Genomic DNA, 22,679 nt, shown 5'->3' on the forward strand with positions numbered 1-22,679 from the left:
ATAACTATGCAACATGGAAAACTACAATGAACCAACTGCAACAACTCAACAGCTTTAACCTTTCCCATATAAACAAAAAGCAAACAATACATCACATATTAATTATCTTTACCATTAGAATAGAGCCCCAATGTTTAGAAATTGGAACGATATCTACAAGTATTTTACATCATCACATTATTACTCTTCTTCCATAAAAAATATAGAAAAATTTAAAGTCGTATCTTATGCGAACATTATTTTCGCATAGAAGAATCCATCAAGGAGGTTGACAAGCCTGCATTCCAACCATCAAAATTTTAAAAAAGGCAAAAGAAAAATAATAAACTTTTCCAATTTTGATTTTAGTTAAGGAAACTAAAACACTTAAAAGATACAATTTTTGCAAAACACAAAACAAAGACATGTATAGACTTACTATAGGATAAAGATTTATGAATACATGTTAAGTATATACTTACTCCTTAATGAATACCATCTCGTTGCATTTTTAGCGTTTTTAGTGTTAGCTAGGCTAAAGAAACAATAGTAATTTTGCATCCTATGAGGCAAGGCTTCTCAGAATGTTATACTTGATGCCAAAATCATGCAAGCAACAAAAAACACACAATTTGATGGTTAATAATTTTATGTATCTCCATCAAGATGAAAGAAATGGGATCATGCCAAATTATTATTTAAACGTCCTTTACTAAATTAATTAAAACTTCCATCACTCTTGGGTTCATCTCAAATTTCATAATGTAGTGTTTGGGTTTAAGTATTTCATTTCAAATTATGGATTACAATTACAAAATCATAAATGACGTATTTGGGAATGACAAGGTTTTGGTAGTCATTCTCAAATTCTCAACTTTAACTACTTTAAAAGCAATGGTGGAATTTGATCCAAATCAAAATATAAAAACTTTAAGAGATTGGAATGAAAAATTAGCAATACCAATTTGTTTCTTGATTTTAATGACAAAACATGGCTGCAAAGAAGAATAAAAAAGGTTGAGAAACCAAATAAAAATCATAAACCTTTGAATGAACAACCACAACCATACTCCAATTTTTTAGAACTGTGTAGGATAAATAAGCAAAATCAAACAACATTATTTGTTAATAAGAAAATTCTATCAAAACAGAAAATGAGAAAGAAACAACCAAGAAAAAAATTGTTGCTTAATTGAAGACGAATGAACAGTTGAAATTACAAACGTGGAGCAATCTGATGTATTTTAGCTACACGTGGCACGAGCTTAAAAGCCACTATTCATTAGATGAAAAAATGAATACTGTTAGTCTTATTCTTACTTTTCATTTATAATAGATAGATGAAGATTAAGAGAAGCTGAGATTTTGGGGTTTAATGAATACTGGTTTGTATTGATTTCCATTATAATTACAATCCTAATATATACAAACTCTTATGAACTAATTAGGGAAATACAAAACTTGGACAATCAGAAATTCCCTAAATATTTAGCTAATGTAAGTAGTCAAATATTTACTGAATAATATTCCAAATCAAAGAATATATTTCCACACTCCCCCTCAAGTTAGGTTATGGGATTCCCAATACCTAACTTGGTTAAAGTAGTTTCGAAGACTTCAGCGGAAACGGCTTTTGTATGAATGTCAGCTAACTGATCCTCTGATCTCCCATGTGGAATGCTGATGATTTCCTTCTCTAATTTTTCCTTTATGAAGTGTTTGTCGACTTCCACATGCTTTGTTCGATCATGCTGCACCGGATTTTCTGAGATATCAATAGCTGCTTTATTATCACAGAATAACTTGCAAGCTTCTGTTGGTGGAAATTCGAGTTCGTATAAGGGTTTTCTTAGCCATAGGATCTCTGTTATTCCTTTTACTACCCCTTTGAACTCTGCTTCTGCACTTGATAATGCGACTACTTTCTGTTTCTTACTCCTTCAAGTAACCAAGTTACCCCCTACAAGGGTGAAGTATCCAGACGTTGATTTCCTGCTGTCTCGATCACCTGCCTAGTCAGCATCCGTGTATGCTACGAGGTCAAGATGATGGTTTTTACCGAAGAAGACTCCTCTATCACTTTTGCCTTTCAAGTATCTCAAGATTCTTATCACTGCTTCCATATGTGGAGTTTGTGGTAAGTGCATGAATCGACTCACAACCCCAACTGCATATGATATGTCTGGTCTAGTGTGAGATAGATAGATCAATTTGGCCACCAGTTTCTGATACTTCTCCTTGTTAGCTGGTTCTCCTCCAGGTGTCGTCTGCAGTCTATGATTAGCAACAATTGGTGTTTCTGCTGGTTTGCAGTCAAGCATGCCTACTTCTGCTAACAGATCTAAGACATATTTCTTTCGATCGATGAAGATTCCCTTCTTGGATCGCAAAACTTCTATACCAAGGAAGTACTTTAAGTTCCCAAAATCCTTCATCTCGAACTCCATTATGAGTTCCTTTCTTTAGAGTGCTAGTTAGGGAATCTTAGGATTGTGTCTGTATAGCTTCAGCATAATTTGTTTTTCTTAAGGCTAGGGATGATAATACGTTTGTTAGTTACAGCTACATAGCCAAATTGTCTACCTTGTATAATTATTGAATTTTGGTTAAGCTAAGTTTGTGCCTTTGCCTTTTTCTTTGTAACCACACTACTTAACTCCACATGAGCCAAATGTTCCCTTTTTATACCTAGAGGGTAGTCAAGTGATTATAGTGGTGTTTGTGTGTGTTGTATTGCAGTGTAGGTTTTTGGTTAAGAAAGTAGTTGATTATTTTATATGTATCGATACATTATATCTTGCTTATTTATTTCTCCCTTTTCTTCTTGTGATCCCCATACAATACAAAGGGATTGAGTGTACAAAAAATTCGAGTTTAAAAACCACAAAAAGAAAGAGAAAAAGTAGTAGAAAAATAAAAATGTGAGAATGAACCAAATTTGTTTAATATGCAAGATTTCATTTGTGCTTATTTTGAGGCTATTGGGTTAGTATTGATGTTAGAAGTAGCTATTGCTTGTTCTATTGTCTTGGAATGCTTGCTACCCTCTATTTTAGCGCCACATTCCAACCGTTTCAAAACCAGTTCGACTTGGCCTGATTAGTAGGTTCTGTGTTGGAGAGTAGATACGATACAGTTGTCAAGATTTCCCCCTATTAGGTGTTTGATTCTCGGCTAATCTTTCATCGGATGATTTGTTAGCGAAACACATACCTATTTAAAGACACGAGCGTCATTAGATATTTCCCACATCTTTTGGGAAATAACCTTGGAAGCATAGACTTGCGACCTCATTAAGTAGTGGATAACATGGCCTGTGATGTAGCTTGCTTAGTGATCTCGAGTCATTGGAAAACATCGTTCTTCATAGTATTATGCTCTTTTGAGCCCATCTTACTTGCAAAACTATGGCTAGGGAAGAGTTTTGTGCGTAAACAGTTTGCATTGTCTTGTTTTCAGTTCGCGTTGTTTTTATTTGATTAAGGTTTGTTTTGCCCTGTGCTTCCACGTTCCCTTGCTAGATCATTTGCTAGGGACTAGCAAAGGTTGGGTTGGAGGAAGTTGATGTGCTCGTTTTTGAGCATGTTTACGACTTTGCATTAGTGTCAAGTCTCGCTTTTTTAGATTGATTTTATGCATATTACACTTGATTTTACCTTGTTCTTCTCAATGGTTGTTTTGTGGTTATTTCAGATGTTATGGACATAACAAGGATTCCATGTTTTTGAAGACTTTGGCACGTAAGTCGAGACTTCCCCAAAGGCCCCGTAAAGTTCGAAAGCCATCTGATACCTTAAAGAAGCAATGAGGCAAGGAACATGCCCTGATTCGACCGAACCTTCAACCCATTTGGTCAAATGGGTGCTTGCCACTCACAAGAAAGGCCCCAACATGCTGTTTTGGTGGAATTGTACCTCATTCGATCAAATAGGAGTAAATTTGGGCGAATGGTCGGATTCGATCGAATGGATGAACAACTCTCAAGACTTTGCATCAATTTTGCAGGATATGTTGATTGAAGCCCTTTTCGGTCGAATGGGTGCTCATTTAGACGAATCCTTGTGTCAGTCGGGCGAATGGAGCCCAGTTTCTACGGGAATCCATTTCGTCACAAGCTATAATCAAAGGGCTATTTTAGGGTTTTCAACCCCTTTTGTTCTTAGGCTATAAGTAACACAATTTCTGTATAAACCCTTATGCCTATTATGAGTGCTACTTGTGCCTCTTCTTAGAACATCAATTCTTTATTAATTTCTTTTATTTCCATGCCTTAGTATTAGTTCGAGCTCTCTTTAATGCTTTCCGTTTTTGGTTTTTTCTACATTTAAGTCTTTCACTTTCAAGCATTGTATTTGAATTCAAGTTTCTTTCCTTCAAGCTCTTCTTTATGTTAGTTTCTTTTTTCTTTATTGCTTTTAATTTATTCATTGCTTTGGTTGATTTTATAGGTTTCATTTATTGACTTCTTGTTCTTCAATATTGATATTGCTTTTTCTATTGCGTTCTTGTTCATTTACTTGCAAGTTCTTTATTTTTTCATTCATAGGCTTGTTGATTGCTTTTGCCTTCGTTAGTGTAGATATGAGTGAGTACTTTTTTAGGGGTTTTGATTAGTAAAGCTCTAGGATTGGTCATATTCTTCATTGTATAGATTAGGTTTAGAGGTTAATAATTCTTGTTACTGACATTTAATATAAATCTTGTCCTGCCACTCCTTGGAATGCGTAGAGCGATTGATAGGTCGTTCGTGTGACTTGTAGGGTCACCAACTTTCATAATTGGTGTTTGTTGATCTCCTTTGACCTAGCTTATCTTTTTTCCATATCGACCTTCTTAGGTTGGACCTAATCTATCCCCACTTGTCTTTTATTGCTTTATATCGCTTTTAGCCTTGTTTTGTTTCTTGTCATTAGTTTAGTTTAAACAACCACATTTCATATAATCTTTTTGCATTGAGTATAGAGTCTAGCTTCCCTTGTCCTTGTGGTTCAATCCCTAACTTATCATTAACCTAGTTTAGTTGTATTATGGTGTTTATAAATAGTAGTTGTGGGGCTACGTGCTACACACGCGGTCCCCTAAGTTACACTATCGAATTTAGTAATGCTATTTCATACACTTTTATGAATAATAATACGAATGCAAATATTAGAATGTTAATGTGTTGCTAAAGTATGAAGAATGCGAGGGCTGAAAATGTATAGTTAGTAGTAGACAACATTATCAAAGTAAGGAATGAAAACGTAATGAAGGCTTTATACACTTCTATATTATATACTACTATTTTATAATATTTTTTTGTCGAGGAACCGAGGGTTGTTAGACTTTCATTGTTGACGGGTTGCTTGGCTTGTTGAAGGGTTATTTTTTGGACATGTTTGTTGCGAGGTTACTGTTGCGATGATGTTGGCCCATCGAGTTGAGGTTGGTTATCGAGGGAATACCAATGCTTGACAAGAGTTATAAAGTAAGACATAAAGTACAATTTTCCAAGTACAAGTATAAGAACCTCATCGATATAATTTTTAATAAAACCAATATATTATAACTCTTTAACATACAATTATTCATGTTAAATTTGATCACCATTATATTATACTCTTTATTTTCAAGTTCAATACGCTAATCATTTTCGCCTTTTACCTTAACTTTATTTGTTTACTAGTTTTTTCGTTTCTTAGCACTAAATTATGAAAATCTCATTGAATTTTTTTATGTAATAGCAAGAAAACTACTTGATAAGGTTCACTTTATTCAATATATTATTCTAAAATTAAATATCTTTATACGTATATAATAAAATTTATGAAAACTTATTTGATAAAATTATGCATCAACACAAAAAATTCCATCTCGGTGTCATCACGAAGGCCATCACCAACGACATTGCATGTAATAACATGAAGAAGATACTCTCCTTCTCTTGTGAGTATTTTATGTGTTGATGAGGCAGTCCTAGATCATGGGAGCACAATAAATTACTCTAATTCCACTGCAATTGAAATATGCACAAGCTCAAGTGTACAACTAAACAAATGATTGTGAAAGTTCAATTACCAAATTAGGAAAATACTTTAAATTAGGGAAAAATATTTATTTGTAGAAGTTTGTAGTTGATGGGTGTAAGAGAATTGTTCGATTTATCAGAATTCAAGGTAGTTAGAAAAATTCATAGAACGAAGAAGGAGTAATGTATCGTGGAGCGACGATGAGGAAGCCAACATTAAAGATCACATAATAATAAAGAACATCAGAGTATAGAATACACAAAGCATAACAAGTGTTTTTAGTGTTGGCTAGGCTAAAGAAACAATAGTAATTTTGCATCCTATGAGGCAAGGCTTCTCAAAATGTTATGCTTGATGCCAAAATCATGTAAGCAACAAAAAACACACAATTTGAATTTAAAAATTTTATGTATCTTGATGAAAGAAATGGGATCATGCCAAATTATTATTTAAACGTCCTATACTAAATTAATTAAAACTTCCATCACTCTTGGGTTCATGTCAAATTTCATTATGTAGTGTTTTGGAATAAGTATTTTATTTCAAATTATGGATTTCAATTACAAAATCATAAATGTAGTATTTGAGAATGACAAGGTTTGGATAGTCATTCTCAAATTGTAACAGGCTCAAATTTCTTAATCTTAATCTTCCGATTAATTATTCCGAAATTTCTTTTCGAATTCCTAATCCTTTGGTTATCTAATTCAAATCACCTTTAATTCCTAAATCTTATTCCGATTTTTGTAATTTCTTCCAAATATTAAACTTAAAAATGTATATATATTCTTAAATTTCTTTATAAGCACTAAAATATTATTTTATTATTTGATAGTACGAAAAGTAAAAGTTTAATAATATATTTACGGTTTTATTAAAACGTTACGTTTCAATTTCGTTTCCTTAAACTAACTTTACTACTTATCATTTTAACTTTACAACTTTGATTTAATTATTTTATACCTAAAAATTAACTATATTTTTCTTATTAACTTTAAGTATAGTTTTAACTAAAATTTTCTAAGTAAACTTTCATATTTTCATAATCAAACCTTAATCATACTTTCCCATTAATCTAAAACATTTCACTAGCATAAACTAGAACAAAAATTTGATGAATCAAAATCCTTTCTACATCAATCCATAATGTTCATCACTTACACAAGCTATCACCATTTCCTTACACAAGTTAACCTTCTTCTACACTCCAAACTCTTACACATCCACTTACACACTCCAACTCTTACACATTCACTTACACACTCTAAATCACTTACACAAGTTAACCTTCTTTTTCATACAATCTTATGAACTAAAAAGTTTCTCAAAACCCATTATAAATACCCCTCCTTAGCCATGAGATCACTTGCACCCCCATCATCAAATCTTTCTACTATTCTTTCTTATATCTTCACTTCATTAACATCTTACTAACTTTATACCCTTTTTATTTGTTGAAGAATCAAATGAAGATGGTGCTTGATCTTATCACTTCTTAAGCCAATAATCATCAACTTTTGAAAAGTCAAGTATTATCTTTTGGAACTTGGATATCATTTTCTTTTGGGTAATTGAAGATTTACTTCTTTGAAGCTTGGAACCTTGAAGACTTTCTCTTTTGGAGCTTATTTCCTTAAGTTCTTATTTTCCTATTATTATTCTCTTACTTGGTTTAGCACCACCTTCGGAGGAAAATGGTACACATTTTCTTAACTCTCTCGTTATGTGATATTTATTTATGGTTACTCGATAATATAAAAGCATAATCAACATGATTTTATTTTAGTCATTTAAACTTTATATGGTAATATTAAAGTCATATCCAGTTTAGTGATATTTTCGTCAAAACAATAATACTTTTGGGACACTTGAAAAAAAAAGTCATATATATGGAAATTTTTGATTAATATGATAATATAAATATATATGAATTTTACTAGTTAAATAAACTTATGTGTTTAAAATGATTCCATATCATCTTAGTGTTTTGATAAATTTTAATCGGTTTATTGGTAAAATAGTCAAACAAATTTGTTAAAATGCTTAGCATTGTTTTTCTTGAAAACTCATTTCATATAGATTTTGGACCCTTAATAACTTGTCGGATTATGTTATTTTTATAGTGATGATAGATCCGTTTTACTATTTTACTGGTTATTTGATAAAATATGTTATTAAGTACTTAGAAATATTACCCTTGACTGTTATGATTATTTATGACACAATAATGACTTAGTTTAGCCTCAGGAATCTTAGTATAGCTACGAAAATTTGTTATTTAATTAATATTAATTTATTAGATACTAGTAATTTGTTTCTATTAAAATGGTAGAATTGTCAAAAATTTGACTAGTGGAAGTTTGACTTATAAGAATGTAAACTATTTCGGTTTAGAGTCTTGTTTGATATTGCATGATATTGATTGTATGACTCTGATAGTAAGGTAACGTCGAACCATGGACCGGCATGTAAAATCCCGGCGTCCGTATTAGCCGGCACGTAAAATGCGGTGTCAGACAGAGGGTCCGAGAAAAACCCATCCTGTGAAGTCTCGAGCATAACAGTATTGAGAGGAGTGACGACTCCCACCACAGTTAGGGTTTAGGACTACGGTCCTCACCTAACCAGACCCTTACATATATCAGTTGTCATTATTGTTGTGATCTTGTGATGTGCTATGATGGTAAAGCTATGAGGCTTAATTGAACTTGATTAAATAAGCATTAAGGTTACCAAGTATTTAGTAGCAGTAATGAACTTCTGCAAGTATTGAGAATGTAACTTAATGGCTTAGTAAAGGTCAATAATGAGTAATAACCTTCTATATTGTGCTTGATGATTATTCTGTAAGCATGATTTAAGTATCGCATCATAAGCTTGTTGAGAAAATTGTACTCGGCTTTATCGCTGATCGATTTAATCGACTGTCGTCCATATTATGGATGACAGTATTTTGCAGGAAAATTTAGCTCAGGTTTCGATCCAGGCCGCAACTTTAATTATTCTATCGAGGACTTAGCTTCAATGATTTTACTTGATGACTATATTGTACTTATTGTTTTTTTATCGTATTTAAGTAAACCTTATTTTATATTTTCTCAGTTGTAAGATATTTTTTTTACTTATGTTTTGAACAATTTTAGTTTAAATGGTTTTTAGTAGTTCGGCGTTTTACACTTCCGCATTATTTATCTTAAGTATAATTATTAATGTTAATTATGTACCGAGAGTGCCGCTCCTGCTACACAAATTCTCAACTTTAACTACTTTAAAAGCAATGTTGGAATTTGATCCAAATCCAAATTTAAAAATTTTAAGAGATTGAAATGAAAAATTAGCAATACCAATTTGTTTCTTGATTTTAATGACAAAACATGGCTGCAAAGAAGAATAAAAAAGGTTGAGAAACCAAATAAAAATCATAAACCCTAGAATGAACAACCACAACCTTTCTCCAATTTTTTAGAGAAGTGTAGGATAAATAAGCAAAATCAAACAACATTATTTGTTAATAAGAAAATTCTATCAAAACAGAAAATGAGAAAGAAACTACCAAGAAAAAATTGTTGCTTAATTGAAGACGAATGAACAGTTGAAATTACAAACGTGGAGCAATCTGATGTATTTCAGCTAAGACACTATTCATTAGATGAAAAAATAAATACTATTAGTCTTATTCTTACTTTTCATTTATAATAGATAGATGAAGAATAAAAGAAGATGAGATTTTGGGGTTTAATAAATACTGATTTGTATTGATTTCCTTTATAATTACAATCCTAATATATACATGAAACCATAACTTGTACCAAATCTTTTCCTTTATTATTTTAATTCCTTGTCGGTCAAGATAGGTTCCTTTATGCATTGCAGCTGCTGCGCAAAAGCATTGGCTTATATAAGTAATACACAATAAAAAAAATCAACCATACATGAAAAAAAGAATGTATAACTGAATTGTTTATTGGCAACTCTAATGAATAAAGCAAATGAAACCTAATCAAAGTGTTTCAAGAAACACTAAAAATGAACTTGAGAGGTATTCTTCTATTACACTAAGACAACAAAACTTATTTACAAAAGCTTTCTATTGTAAATGTATTAACAAAACTTATGCCATTGTGAGATAAAACTACAAAAGAACGTCAATCCCAATTATATGAGTAAATAAATTGACAATGTAGAAGCTTGTTAAGCTATTAATATCATTTATACAGATAGGGGCTCAAATATAACATGCGCACAAACTGCAACAATGTAAACGAAATTGAGAAAAATGAACGAAATCTGCTAATCCTCAAGTAAACATACTGACTAACAAATTAAGCAGGAAAAATCATAATCATCAAAAGCATGAAAAATCATATTTACAATGTACCTAAAAATTAGCTCAAAAAAACACAAATGGAGGAATAAAAATATAAACTTTCCATTTTCATGTCCAACAATCCTTCAAATAGTTGGTAAGTAGCAGTCCCATTAATACCCAATTCATCGCTATTAATAATCAGATCATCCCAATTCTCCGCAATCCATTCCAAAACAACTACAAAACAATACAATTTAAAACCCCATTTAAAAATCAATCAAGATTATTTGTTTTCTCACTAGAATAAATTACCCACAACGAAAAACAAAAAAAATAAAACAACCACCAAATTTTTAGCCAAACCAGGTTGATTATTAGGATTCCAAATTCAAAACAAAAATCAACATGATCTCAAAACAATATAAGATCATCAACACGAAAAATGATAAAATCAACACCAAATAAACTAAAACAATTTGATCAAAAAATCTGATGTAAAGTATAACAAGAAACGAATGAAAAATCTGTAAAAAAAAAAAATCAATCAACTGAAGTAAAGTAATTAAGAAAATAACATGTACGAAGAATACGATTGAATTAAGCTTGAAGACTTAGAGTTTTGTCTAACAATGCAGCTTTTTAGGGCTTGTTCTTGTTCAATTTCTTCATGAACAAATTTTCATTTCTTGCTATTTGAATTATAGTGTGTACAAGAGTAATAGTTCTTCATCTTCTCCGATGGCGACGATTGATTAGGGATCTAGAAGTGATCAGTGATGAACAAACCTGAGAAGCGGGATGGAGGACGGTAGAGGAAAGGCATGGGATGAGCGAATGTGAGATGTAGAAGGATGAGTAATGAAAGGGTAAAGATCAAAGGAATAGGGAATGTGTGGAACAATCTCAGCCATCACTTGAGACAAGTGTCAACACATTAGTAAAAGAATAAAACACTATTCATTAGAACAAAATATCAATAGTAAAAAAACTTGTTCTCTTATAATAGATAATAGATTGTTTGATTGATTGGCCTTTAGGAAACTATACTAAAAGCCCGTTGTCAATTATGGTGGGCAAAGCCATTGGTATGTGATGTCCTTGTTTTAGAGCACCTTTACGACTCCGTTGTACTGTCAAGTCTAACGGTTTTGGATTGATTTTATGCACATTATGCATGATACTTCATTTCAGTTTAAATCCTTATGCCTATTGTAATTTCTTCACAAGATGATTTTGAAGGGATATTTTAGGGCTTTCTTCCCCTTTTGTTCTTAGGCAATAAATACATCCCATTTCAAGATAAACCCTTATGCCTATTGTGAAAGACATTCTTCCCACACCTTAGAACATCTGCTCTTTAATGCTTTCTTTCTTTCATGCCCTACGTTAGTTTTAGTATGAGTGAGTAGTTTTCTTTACGGGTTTGATTAGTGAAACCCTAAGATTGGTCTTGTTCTTTATTGTGTATGATTAGGGTTTGAGGTTTATGATGATTGTTTGATTGATATTAGATATGAATCTTGTCCTGCCACTCCTTAGGAGACATAAGCTATTATAGGTCATTTGTGTGACTTGTGGGGTTACCAACTTCTTCTCGTTATCTTGAGTGTCTTGATTGATTGTTGTTTTATTTCCCTTGAATAAGCTTATCTTTTGGTTATATTGACCTTCCTAGGGTGGACCTAATCTATCCTCGTTTGTCTTCTATTGATTTATATTGCTTTTAATCTTGCTATACATGCTAGCCATTAGTTTAGTTTAAACAACCAACATCCCATATAACATTCCTACATCAAGTCTAAAGTCTTGCATCCTTTGTCGTTGTGGTTCGATCCCCTACTCCTACTATACTTGTGTAGTGCTTAAAGTATTATAAATATTTTGTGATTCGGGTCTAAGATAAACGAATACGAAAACCGTTATCAAAATGGCATCATTTCCTGGGACAACACGTTATGTTTAGATTTTGTTCTCGATGTAGTTTTATTTTGTTTTATTTTTGTTTATTGCTTTATACTCTTGCTTGTCAGTGCTTACACTTGGTTTGTTGCGTTGTTTGCATGCATTATAGCACTCGTAGATTACAGCTAAAGCTCATTCCTTACAATCTTGAGATCCAAAGGTAGAGAAAACAAGCTCCAACCCCGATTCAGTAACAACCAACTACACCCGACCCTCCTACACAACCAAAGGCCGAAGATCAACAACTTTTTAGCGAATTATGGACTCTTGGTTCCCATGAATTCCAAGGGGGTGTTGCGTTACACACATTTGCAGCTCCATACCAAATACACCCACAGTTCACTCGGATACTGAAGGAGACCCCCTTCTACAGTTTAAAGATTGAATGTCCTCTACAACTAGGCATGGCCACGGGGCGGGTTACCCGGAACCGAACCGGTCCCGAACCGCTTGGAACCGGATCCGGAACCGGAACCGTTTGCGACAGGTTCCGAACCGCCCCGAACCGCGAAACCGTGAAACCGCCGGAAAAAAAGTTGCCGGAACCTTAAAACCGCCGGAAAAAACCATCGTGAACCGGGTAAAAAACCCGCGGTTTGGAACCGGAACCGGTCCAACGGTTCCATGGAACCGGTTCTGGAACCGGAACCGGAACCGGTCCGGTTGAACCGGCTCAACTGTTCCGTGGAACCGGAACCGGAACCGGAACCGGGACCGGTCCGGTTGAACCGGCCCACCGGTTCCATGGAACCGGTTCGCCAAAATATGACCGTTTGTTACCGTTAACTAGCCGTTGCATTCTCCTCTATATATACTCATCACTTTCAATCATTTTCATTCACAACTCATCTCTTCTCCTACTCTCTCTACTTACTCTCTCTACTTAATTCTTTAATTACGCAATTATTCTCTTAATTACATAATTAGTCTTTTAATTATTTCTTAATTTAGTTAGTTACATAATTAATTATTTATTTATTTCTTAATTCTATATTTCTATTATTACTTCAATTTTTTCAATCATGTCTTCATTTTTGAAAAAAGCCACAAAAAAAGTTACTAAAGTGGCAAAATCATTGGGAGGTTCCAGTTCGTCCAAAAGAAAGGCCACTTCTACTCCGTCGGTATCAACAACACCTTCCATTAGTAATTATAATTATGAACATAATTATCCGGAAGGGTACGACCCGGAGTTACATAATTATGCAGAAGAAATGGAAAGAGAAATACAAATTGATGAAGAAGAAGAACAAGAAGAGGAACCAATGACCCCAATTGGGATAAATATATCTCGACAGTCATCAACAAGATCACATGAAGAACAAGGAGAACAACAACAACAAAGACAAGCTCGTGGTAAACGAGTCAATTTCCAAACTATCGGTTAGTTTTATAATTTTATTCTTCAAATTAATTAAACTTTAAATTATTTATTTATTTAATTATAGTTTTATAATTTTAAATTATTTATTTAGATGAAGATGAACCAGTAAGACAACCTTTTCCGGCAATGCCACCTCCTAGTGGTAGAGCTGTTTCACATGTGTGGTCGTATTTCACAAAAGAACCAACCGAGAATCCAGATATTTTCTTATGCACTTGTCAAATTTGTGAAAGTCAAGGAGTAAAGCCCTTAGTTTCATACAGTTTCGCCAGAGGTAAATACTTTTTAAGTTTTTTATACATACTGACATACATAATACATTGATACATTATATATTCATATTTTATAAACATTTATTTATTGTGTTTTGTGAATACGTGTTAGGTGGTGGTACGGGATCTTTTAACAAACATTTGGCAAAGAAGCATGGAAGATACTAACCCAAAATTGACCACGCGACTAAGATTTTTTCTTATGTTTATGAACCGAACGTTCACTTAGTAATAAGTGAATGTATTACTATCTTTTATCATCTCCTTAAATATACACATGAAGATACTAACCCAAAATTTAGGCCGATTCTTGCAGATATGATGGAAAAATGGCAAGCATATTTTACCGATTTTCCTTATATTTATGGAATCGCAACCATTTTGGACCCACGTTTTAAAACTGAGGTCCTTACTAAAGTAATAGGATTTTATTATCAATCGTTAGATCGCCCGTCTACTGATGTACATAATTATGTAGGAACATGTAAAAAATATTTAGCAGAACTCTATGATTTTTACGCTAGTGTATATAACCCGAAACGCGATATGTCTAGGCGTGCTAGCGTTTCGGCACGTCCCTCTTACTATAATTCGGTAATATCTAACATAATGACTCAAGATGATAGTTTTCTAGGATCATCTTCTTCTTCCTCGACTTCATATTTAGAACTAGATAGTTATCTTAAACACCACTTTGAAATAGACCAAAGTATCTATGATATTTTGGAGTGGTGGAAAGAAAAATCTGTTAAATTTCCCATTTTATCGAGAATTGCAAAGGATATCCTTGCAATTCCCGCGTCAACAATTGCGTCGGAGTCTGCTTTTAGTGCAGGTAGAAGAGTTTTGGACGAAAAACGATCTCGTCTTGCTCCACATAGTATTCAAATATGTGTTTGCAAGAAAGATTGGGATCAAGCGGAGATTCGAACACAAGGACTAAGGAATGATGATGATCAAGACGACGATGATGATCCATGGATGATGATGGATACATCTGCATCATCGTCAGGAGGAGAGTTAGCGGAAGCATCTAATCAACCACATGATGATGACGAAGACGAATAGGATCAATCCGACAAACGACAACGATAAATCAACATTCAACAACTATAAATAAAAGGTATGACAAAGAACTACGTGGGCTTTGATTCCTTCGGGATACGTAGGCAGCTTAGTATTCATTTGGGTACTAGGTTCAAGTCCATTTTCTCCCTCTTTTTTTATTAATCATCTTTATCGACATTATCATTGATTCGTTTCTTATTAATTTATTTTTTTCATTCTTTTTAGTAAATATTTCAATAACGATGACAACTTGACATGCAATGAATTTCGCTAATAATCAAGTAATCATCAAAGGTACGTCCGCGATATTATAGTATTTTTTTATTATATAAATATTTAAAGAAAAAATAAAAATGGAACCGATGGTCCGACCCGCCCGTCCCGTGAGTTGGAACCGCCGGAACCGCCTCATGAACCGCCAAGGAACCGTTTGGAACCGCCCGGAACCGGAACCGGAACCGGAACCGTTCGCGACAGGTTCCAAATGAAACCGGAACCGGGTGGAACCGGAACCGGATGGAACCGGAACGGAACCGGACCAACCCGGACCGTGGCCATGCCTATCTACAACACTTGGAGGCATTCTCTAACATTTGTTGTCTCATCCTTCCGTGCCCCAATAGCTCGGACTATGTTCGAATACACCTTTTTCACCTAATTCTAGCCAATGATGCCAAGGACTGGTACAAATGCATAGAACCGAATCCATCACTACATGGGTCAATTGAAAGCATCTTTCCTTGAAAGGTTTTATGCCACTGTTCGAACACAAGATTGGCGAAAGAAAATTGCGTCATTCACACAAAATGATGATGAGAACCTTACTGCTACATGGAGTAGGTTCAATAGAATGACCAAAACATGCCCTCACCATGAGTACGGGGAGAACCATCTGAACACCTTCTTCGATGATGATTTCAATGACTCTACCAAAGCTCTTCTAAACTCAGTGGTTGGTGATCAACTCTCCAAGATACCGTACAATCAAGTAAAGACCAAGATTGAAAAGGTGGCTAAAAGTAGCTCTTAGGGAGGAGCAAGGGGTAGTGGACTATCTAGGGGCATGATTGATACGAGTAACTTGGACTCTATTAGTGAAAAAATTTAGGCAATCATGGATAAGAAATTGTTCAAGTTCAAAATGGCCCAAGGTAGTTCCAATGTATCATTGGCGAATGAGAAGCCCTTTTCATGTAGTATCTGAGGGGGCACCAATCATGATACATTATACTGTGGGGGCTCGAATTCTTAACATGTGGCGACTTTAAATTGTGGTGGTGTGTGTGTGGGGGGGGGGGGGGGGGGGGATACAATAAAAAAGGGGCTCCAATTTTGAACTATAACGATTGTGTAGTAGCCGAGAGTTATGGTGGGCAAAACCAAGGGTATGTGCATCAAGGTTATTACAACAACTAACCATCAAGACCTCCTTTCTATCCTAAACCTACCCAAGAAAACTTCAACCATAGCCACAACAAGAGTAATTATGTGTCTTATAACAAGCAAACATGTGGCAGTTCTCCTAGGTCAAATGGTAATATGCCATATCTTTAAGTGCCAGGCTTAACCCCAACCTACCCTACCTATCTACAAAACCACCACCAAACCCCACTCCGAACAATGACTACCTTTCCTCTTACGTGATCTCTCTTTCTCAACAAAACCAAATCCTTATCCAAATCAATCAAACGTTGATAACCCAAATGCAACAACTTCAAGAATAACAGAAGTTATTAGAGTCCCAACTTGCTCAGATGGCCAATCCACCTCTACTATTGCTATTCCCATCTCGCCCTCAACCTATATCATCCGCCCAACCACCATCACCACACACACCTAACTCCAACCCTAACCATCATACTTGCATGGAAATCTTTCTAAGGTTAGGGAATACATAGTTCACTACTATTGTGGCTCCTTGGGATGACTCGGGGGAAGGTTCTTCAAGGGTTCTTCAAGGGGTCATGATCCTCAAGCGGAAAATGAGCATAGAGATGATCTTGAGAGGAGAGAAGAAGAGAAAGTTGTTTATGGAGACTGAGAAGAAGTATGATGAAGTTGTAGAGAAAAAGCATAGAGTTAAAGAAGAAGGAAAAGAAAAGAAAAAGCTGGATGAAGAGAGAGATAGAAGAGAATTCAGGAACGAAGGAAATTAGAGCTTCAACATGCTCCACCACTACGTTTTACATACAAAGAGGCGGAGAAGCAACTATAAGAGAAGTTTCTTAAGTTATTAGAGCATATGCGGAAACTTGAGATGAAGATACCATTCTTGGAGGCCACAGAACAAATGCCTCAATATGCTAAGTATTTGAAAACAATCTTACGGAATAAGAGAAAGCTTGGGGGCAAAGTGATTAGTTTTCCAGATCAACTAAATGCATCATTCAAGGCACCTGGGCCAAGAAAGAAACGACTAGAGGACCCTTTGTGCTCTCCATCACCCTTGGAAAACTTGACTCTAAGGGAGCACTTGCTGACCTTAGGGCTTCCATTAGCCTCATGTCGATGTCTATTGCCAAGAAAATAGCCTTTGAACCCAAGCCATCAAGAAAGACCATCCAGCTTGCTGATCGTAGCATAAAAATGCCAAGTGGGGGAGTTTAAGGACCTTCCAATCCAATTTGGGAACATCGTGGTTCCTTGTGACTTTATGGTGCTAGATATGGCGGAGGATCCTTATACTCCCTTCATCTTGGGGAGAGACGCTCTAAAAACCCTAGGTGTTTGATCGACGGCGAATCAGAAACTATCACCGTGAGGGTAGCCCAAGTGAAGGTTGTGTATGCCTTTTCTAAGTCCTCCAAAGAGCCCTTGGTCGAGTAGATTTGTTCCTTCGAGGTAGTTGAGGATATGGCTGATGAAAAGGTTGAGGGAAGTCCTATTGTTGTTACCCTTATGTTTGTTGAGGGATTTGATGGTGACAGCAAGATGAAGAATGTTTCTACTGATATTAGGGGAGAAATTGTTGTTATAAAGGAAGATTGTGTTGGTTTTGAGAGCACCATCAAGCAAGCCGGCAAAAAGAAGAGGGCTAAAATAAGAAAAAGATCAAAAAAGAGAAAGATGGCTCCACCTTTTCTTGGGGGAGCCACATATGATAGCCTACCTTCGCGTGACCCCGGTACTATATTGCTTACCTCTACCACTACTGATGAGTGGAGAGTTTTCGGTCACCATGTTGGAGGGGGTACAGATGCTAGGAGTGAGTCCACTCCTACGGACGATGTAGTTTCTTTGCTTTCTTATAGTTTTTAGCTGGTTGTTAACTGTGTTGAACTTATCGACGTTAAACAAAAGTACTTGTAGGAGATAGCCTGGTGTTAATTAAGTTGGTTTATTTGCTTAGCTATAGTTCCAATATTGCTGCTCTTTCTCCTTCATGGTTTTTCCTGTTCACCTTTCCTATGTGCTGAGACGACACTTGAGCTGGCTTGGGGAAGGGTTCATGTGTTATCAAAGCTTTAAAAGATCTGCATTATTATCATTATTGCCTTAATTTTTGCTCTAGTTTTTGAATGATTAGTTTTGTTTTTGTTGATGTTTTGGGTTGTGAAACTAGCATACAAGCTTTAGATGCGTACATTGTAGTTAGTGGTGGCCACGACCCGGGTTGGGCCTATTCCGTTCTGGTTCCATTTAGAAGCAAATTTGGACGTTTACGATTTTGATTTCGGTTCCAGGCGGTTTGAGGCGGTTCCTTGGCGGTTCAAGAGGCGTTCTTGACAGTTCCAACTCCCGTGTTAGGCAGGCCGAACCATCGTTTCCATTCCTATTTTTTCTTTAAATATGATATAAAAATACTATAATAATGTGAACGTACCTTTGTTGTTTACTTGGTTATTATCGAAATTCATTGATTGTCATCGTTATCAAAACATTTACTAAAAAGAAGAAAAAATAAATTATTAAAAAACAATAAAGATGATTAATAAAAAAAGAGGGAAAAATTGGACGTGAACTTAGTATCCCGAAGGAATACTAAGCTGCTTGCCCACATAGTTCTTTGCCATACCTGTAACAGACCCTTTTTCTTAATCTTAAATATTTTGACAAATTCAATAATCGTTTCGTTTTATTATTTTCTTTTTAATGCCGTTTCGAAATTTTACTCCAATCGTTTTTAAGTTCTCGATTTTCTTTTGTATATAATTTATTTCTCTTAAAATAAATTACCTAAATATTAAGTCTAACTAAATTACCTACAATAACTTAATCTTTTAATTTCCTACATTAAATTATGATTAAAAATAAAAATATATATATAATAATAATAAATTTTTTTTTTAAAAAAGGTAAAAATCTCAAAAGTGGGCGGCAAGCTAAGTTAGGTGGCATAGTATTAAGATAGTCTTATCCTAAGATAAAACCAAGAAGAAATATCTTGGATTAATTATAATTTTAATTTCTAGGCCATGAAGAAAGAATTAATATAATAATTAAAAAAAAAAATTCTCTCTTTGGCTTATATAAAGCATGCCGTGGAAAAAAAAGGGAAGGAAAAATCAAAAAATTAATTCCTAAATATAATCTAATTCCTAAAAAAATTCTAAAAACTCTAGAAAAATACCTAAAAATTCTCAAAATTTTTTTAATAATAGTATTTTGTGTTAATTATAGAAATTCAAGGAGAGGAAGCTAATATTGTGGCTAAAAATTCTACAACAAAGGAATTTAATTAATAGTGAAATTATTAAAGGTATAAATTGTTACATATATTTATTTACATAAAATTATGCTCATAAATTTTATATGTGTTTAGTATATTTAAATTAATATTTCTGGAAATTTTCGTGAATTAATTCGTTGTATATTATTTTATATGAATTATTCATTGAAATTGCCCAAAACCGCATAAACCGAAATAATTTTAAGTAAAAAAGTAAACATTAATATTTTTAAACGGAACTTTTTCTGTACATATATATATATATATATATATATATATATATATATATATATATATATATATATATATATATATATATATATATATATATATATATATATATATATATATATATATATATATATATATATATATATATATATATATATATATATATATATATATATATATATGAAATATAAGTTGTGTATTAATTTCGTGAATTATAGTGGAGTATAAATATTATTATTAATTTTTGCAAAAAAATGCATAAAATAAGGAAATTCATAAATTTGGATTAAAAATAATTATTTCTGAAAAAAAAATTTATTTTAGTGTTACTGTATTTTCATTTCATTTAAATTATTTTTGTAAAATTTATGATATTTAAATTTTAAAGAAATAAATTAATAATCTAAATTGTTATTGTAGGCAAAAAGAAAGAAAAATGAAAATGAAAATGAAAATTAATTTATTTTGGTGAATAAGAATTACACCAACCAAATTAATAATAAGTTATTTATTTTAAAATATTTCGTGTAGATTTTGATCTTAAGAAAATTAATTATTCATGTACAAAATCTAAAAATAAGTTATTAAGAAAATAATAAAGCTTAATTGAAATTTATCTATAGATAAATGCTCAAGACCCATTTTCGTTTTAATTTAGTTTATTAATAAATGATTATTTATATACAAGTTGTTATAAATTTATTTTTATTATATGTTATTGTAATGTTGCATTTATATGAAAACAGTAACATGATAATAAAAAGGCTTGATAGTAAGGAAATGCCGAACCATGCTTCCGGCATGTAAAAAACGTGGGACGTGTTTTTCGGCACATAAAATACGGCGAACACAGTAAGGTTGTTTAACCTGATCTGTGGCTCGAGCAACATTGTACTGAAGGAGTGACGACTCCCACTAAGTTAGGGGTTTTGGTTTACCTTACCCTAACAGGCCCTTACATATATCAAACAAAGATCATATGTGTTGCATTCATTAAATAAGTAATCGGATTCCACGCCCTAACACTCAAGCAGAAGTGTTAGTAAATCACGCCCTGGTACTCAAGCAGAAGGACCAGAAGTTTAATATATATAAATGAATCTAATATAAAAATGAATTCCCTATAATACATAAGATACCTTGCATATTATTTATTGTGATGCACTTATTTTTGCATATTACTTGTTACAATGCATATATTCTCTATACTTGTATAATTTTGGTAAGTTTTTATATTTGGTTTTTTTTAAAGCTGACCGATTTCTATCGGCTGTTCCCATATTTCGGGAGCGGATGCAGCAGGTAACTTTACATGAAGTTATTAAGAAGTAATTGTATTGTCTATGTGATACTAGTATATATGTAGTCTATATTACGGGTACTTAAAAACGATAATTATGTATTAAAGAAAGATGTAATACGTAAAATTATATTTTAATGATTTAAGTTTTCTTTGTTTTTTTTTTTTTGAAAATTCTGTTTTGTTTTGTTTCTTTTTCGCAATAATCACGGTTTGATAGACTTCCGCTTAGCATTACCTACTATTATATTATTATAAACCTATATTTGGAAAAGGACTGTCCGTTACAATACCTGTTATTTGTATTTGTTGAATTTATTGATCGTTATCCAATATTCGTGATCCTATTCGTCAGCTTCATCATCATCTTGTTGGTTCGATGCCTCTGTTGTCTCTCCTCCCGACGATGAAGCAGATGTGTCCATCATCATCCATAGATCATCATCGTTCTTGGGTCCTTTTGTTTGGACCTCCACTTGATCTCAATCTTTCCTACAAACACATATTTAAAGAACTCTTTTACCTGCACTAAAAGTAGACTCCGACGCAATAGTAGAAGCAGGAATTGCAAGGATTTCCTTTGCGATTCTCGATAATATGGGGAATTTTATTGATTTTTCTTTCCACCATTTTAAAATATTAAAATTATCTTGTTCAATTTCAAAGTAATGTTTAAGATAATTATCTAGTTCTAAATATGGATTGGAGAGTGAGGAAGAAAAAGGCCCTACAAAACTATTATTTTAGCTTATTATTTTCGCAGTTATGGGATTAAAATAAGTGCGACGTACCGAGACACTAGCACGCCTAAACATATCGCGACTTGGGTTATATACACTATAATATTAATCATTAAGCTCTACTAAAAGCTTTTTACAGTTTCTAACATAATTATGTACATCGCTATGTGGACGATGTAATGATTGGTAGTAAAATCCTTTTAACTGAGTAAGAATTTCCATTTTAAAACATGGGTTTAAAAGCGTCACAACTCCCTAAATATAAAGAAAATCAATGAAACATCTCTTCAATTTAATTCGTTAGTATAATTATACGAATGGTTATGAAGATGGTAAAAAATGGTAATGCATTTACTTATTACTTGGTGGACGTTTGGTTCGTACACAAATGCAAACATCTTAGTTTCGTGGTCATATGCTTCTAATATTTTCTATACGCCTGTAGCTAGTTCCCATGTTGCATCGCTTATAAGAATATCCGTACACTCATTATACAGTTGTGTTATAAAAAAACTGAATAAAATAGCCTTTTCTAATAGATCATGGGTCGAGCCCTAACGTGTAGGAGTAAATAATGATAAATATACCTTTAAAGTCCATAATGGTCACATAATTGTTTATATCTCCTCTCTAGTAGTCCTAATATAAGATAATTAACTATGTCTCTAATGGGTACTCATATATCACTTAGTTTTTTAATGCCTGCTTGGCAAGATAAGTTAATAATCTACCATCAAGGATAAAATTGAAAGCAGGT

The 22,679-nt window shown here is 33.5% G+C and overlaps 1 protein-coding gene across 1 annotated transcript; it reads left to right on the forward strand.

The window, feature by feature from the left end:
- Positions 1-12,772: 12,772 nt before the first annotated feature.
- On the forward strand, positions 12,773-14,063 carry LOC130813179 (uncharacterized). The gene is made up of 2 exons (XM_057678938.1): positions 12,773-13,641; positions 13,734-14,063. Exons 1-2 carry the CDS (start codon positions 13,281-13,283, stop codon positions 13,964-13,966), a joined length of 594 nt encoding a protein of 197 aa, XP_057534921.1. The 5' UTR covers positions 12,773-13,280; the 3' UTR covers positions 13,967-14,063.
- Positions 14,064-22,679: the final 8,616 nt, after the last annotated feature.

Source organism: Amaranthus tricolor, chromosome 5 (assembly GCF_026212465.1).
Source record: "Amaranthus tricolor cultivar Red isolate AtriRed21 chromosome 5, ASM2621246v1, whole genome shotgun sequence".
Lineage (NCBI taxonomy): Eukaryota > Viridiplantae > Streptophyta > Magnoliopsida > Caryophyllales > Amaranthaceae > Amaranthus > Amaranthus tricolor.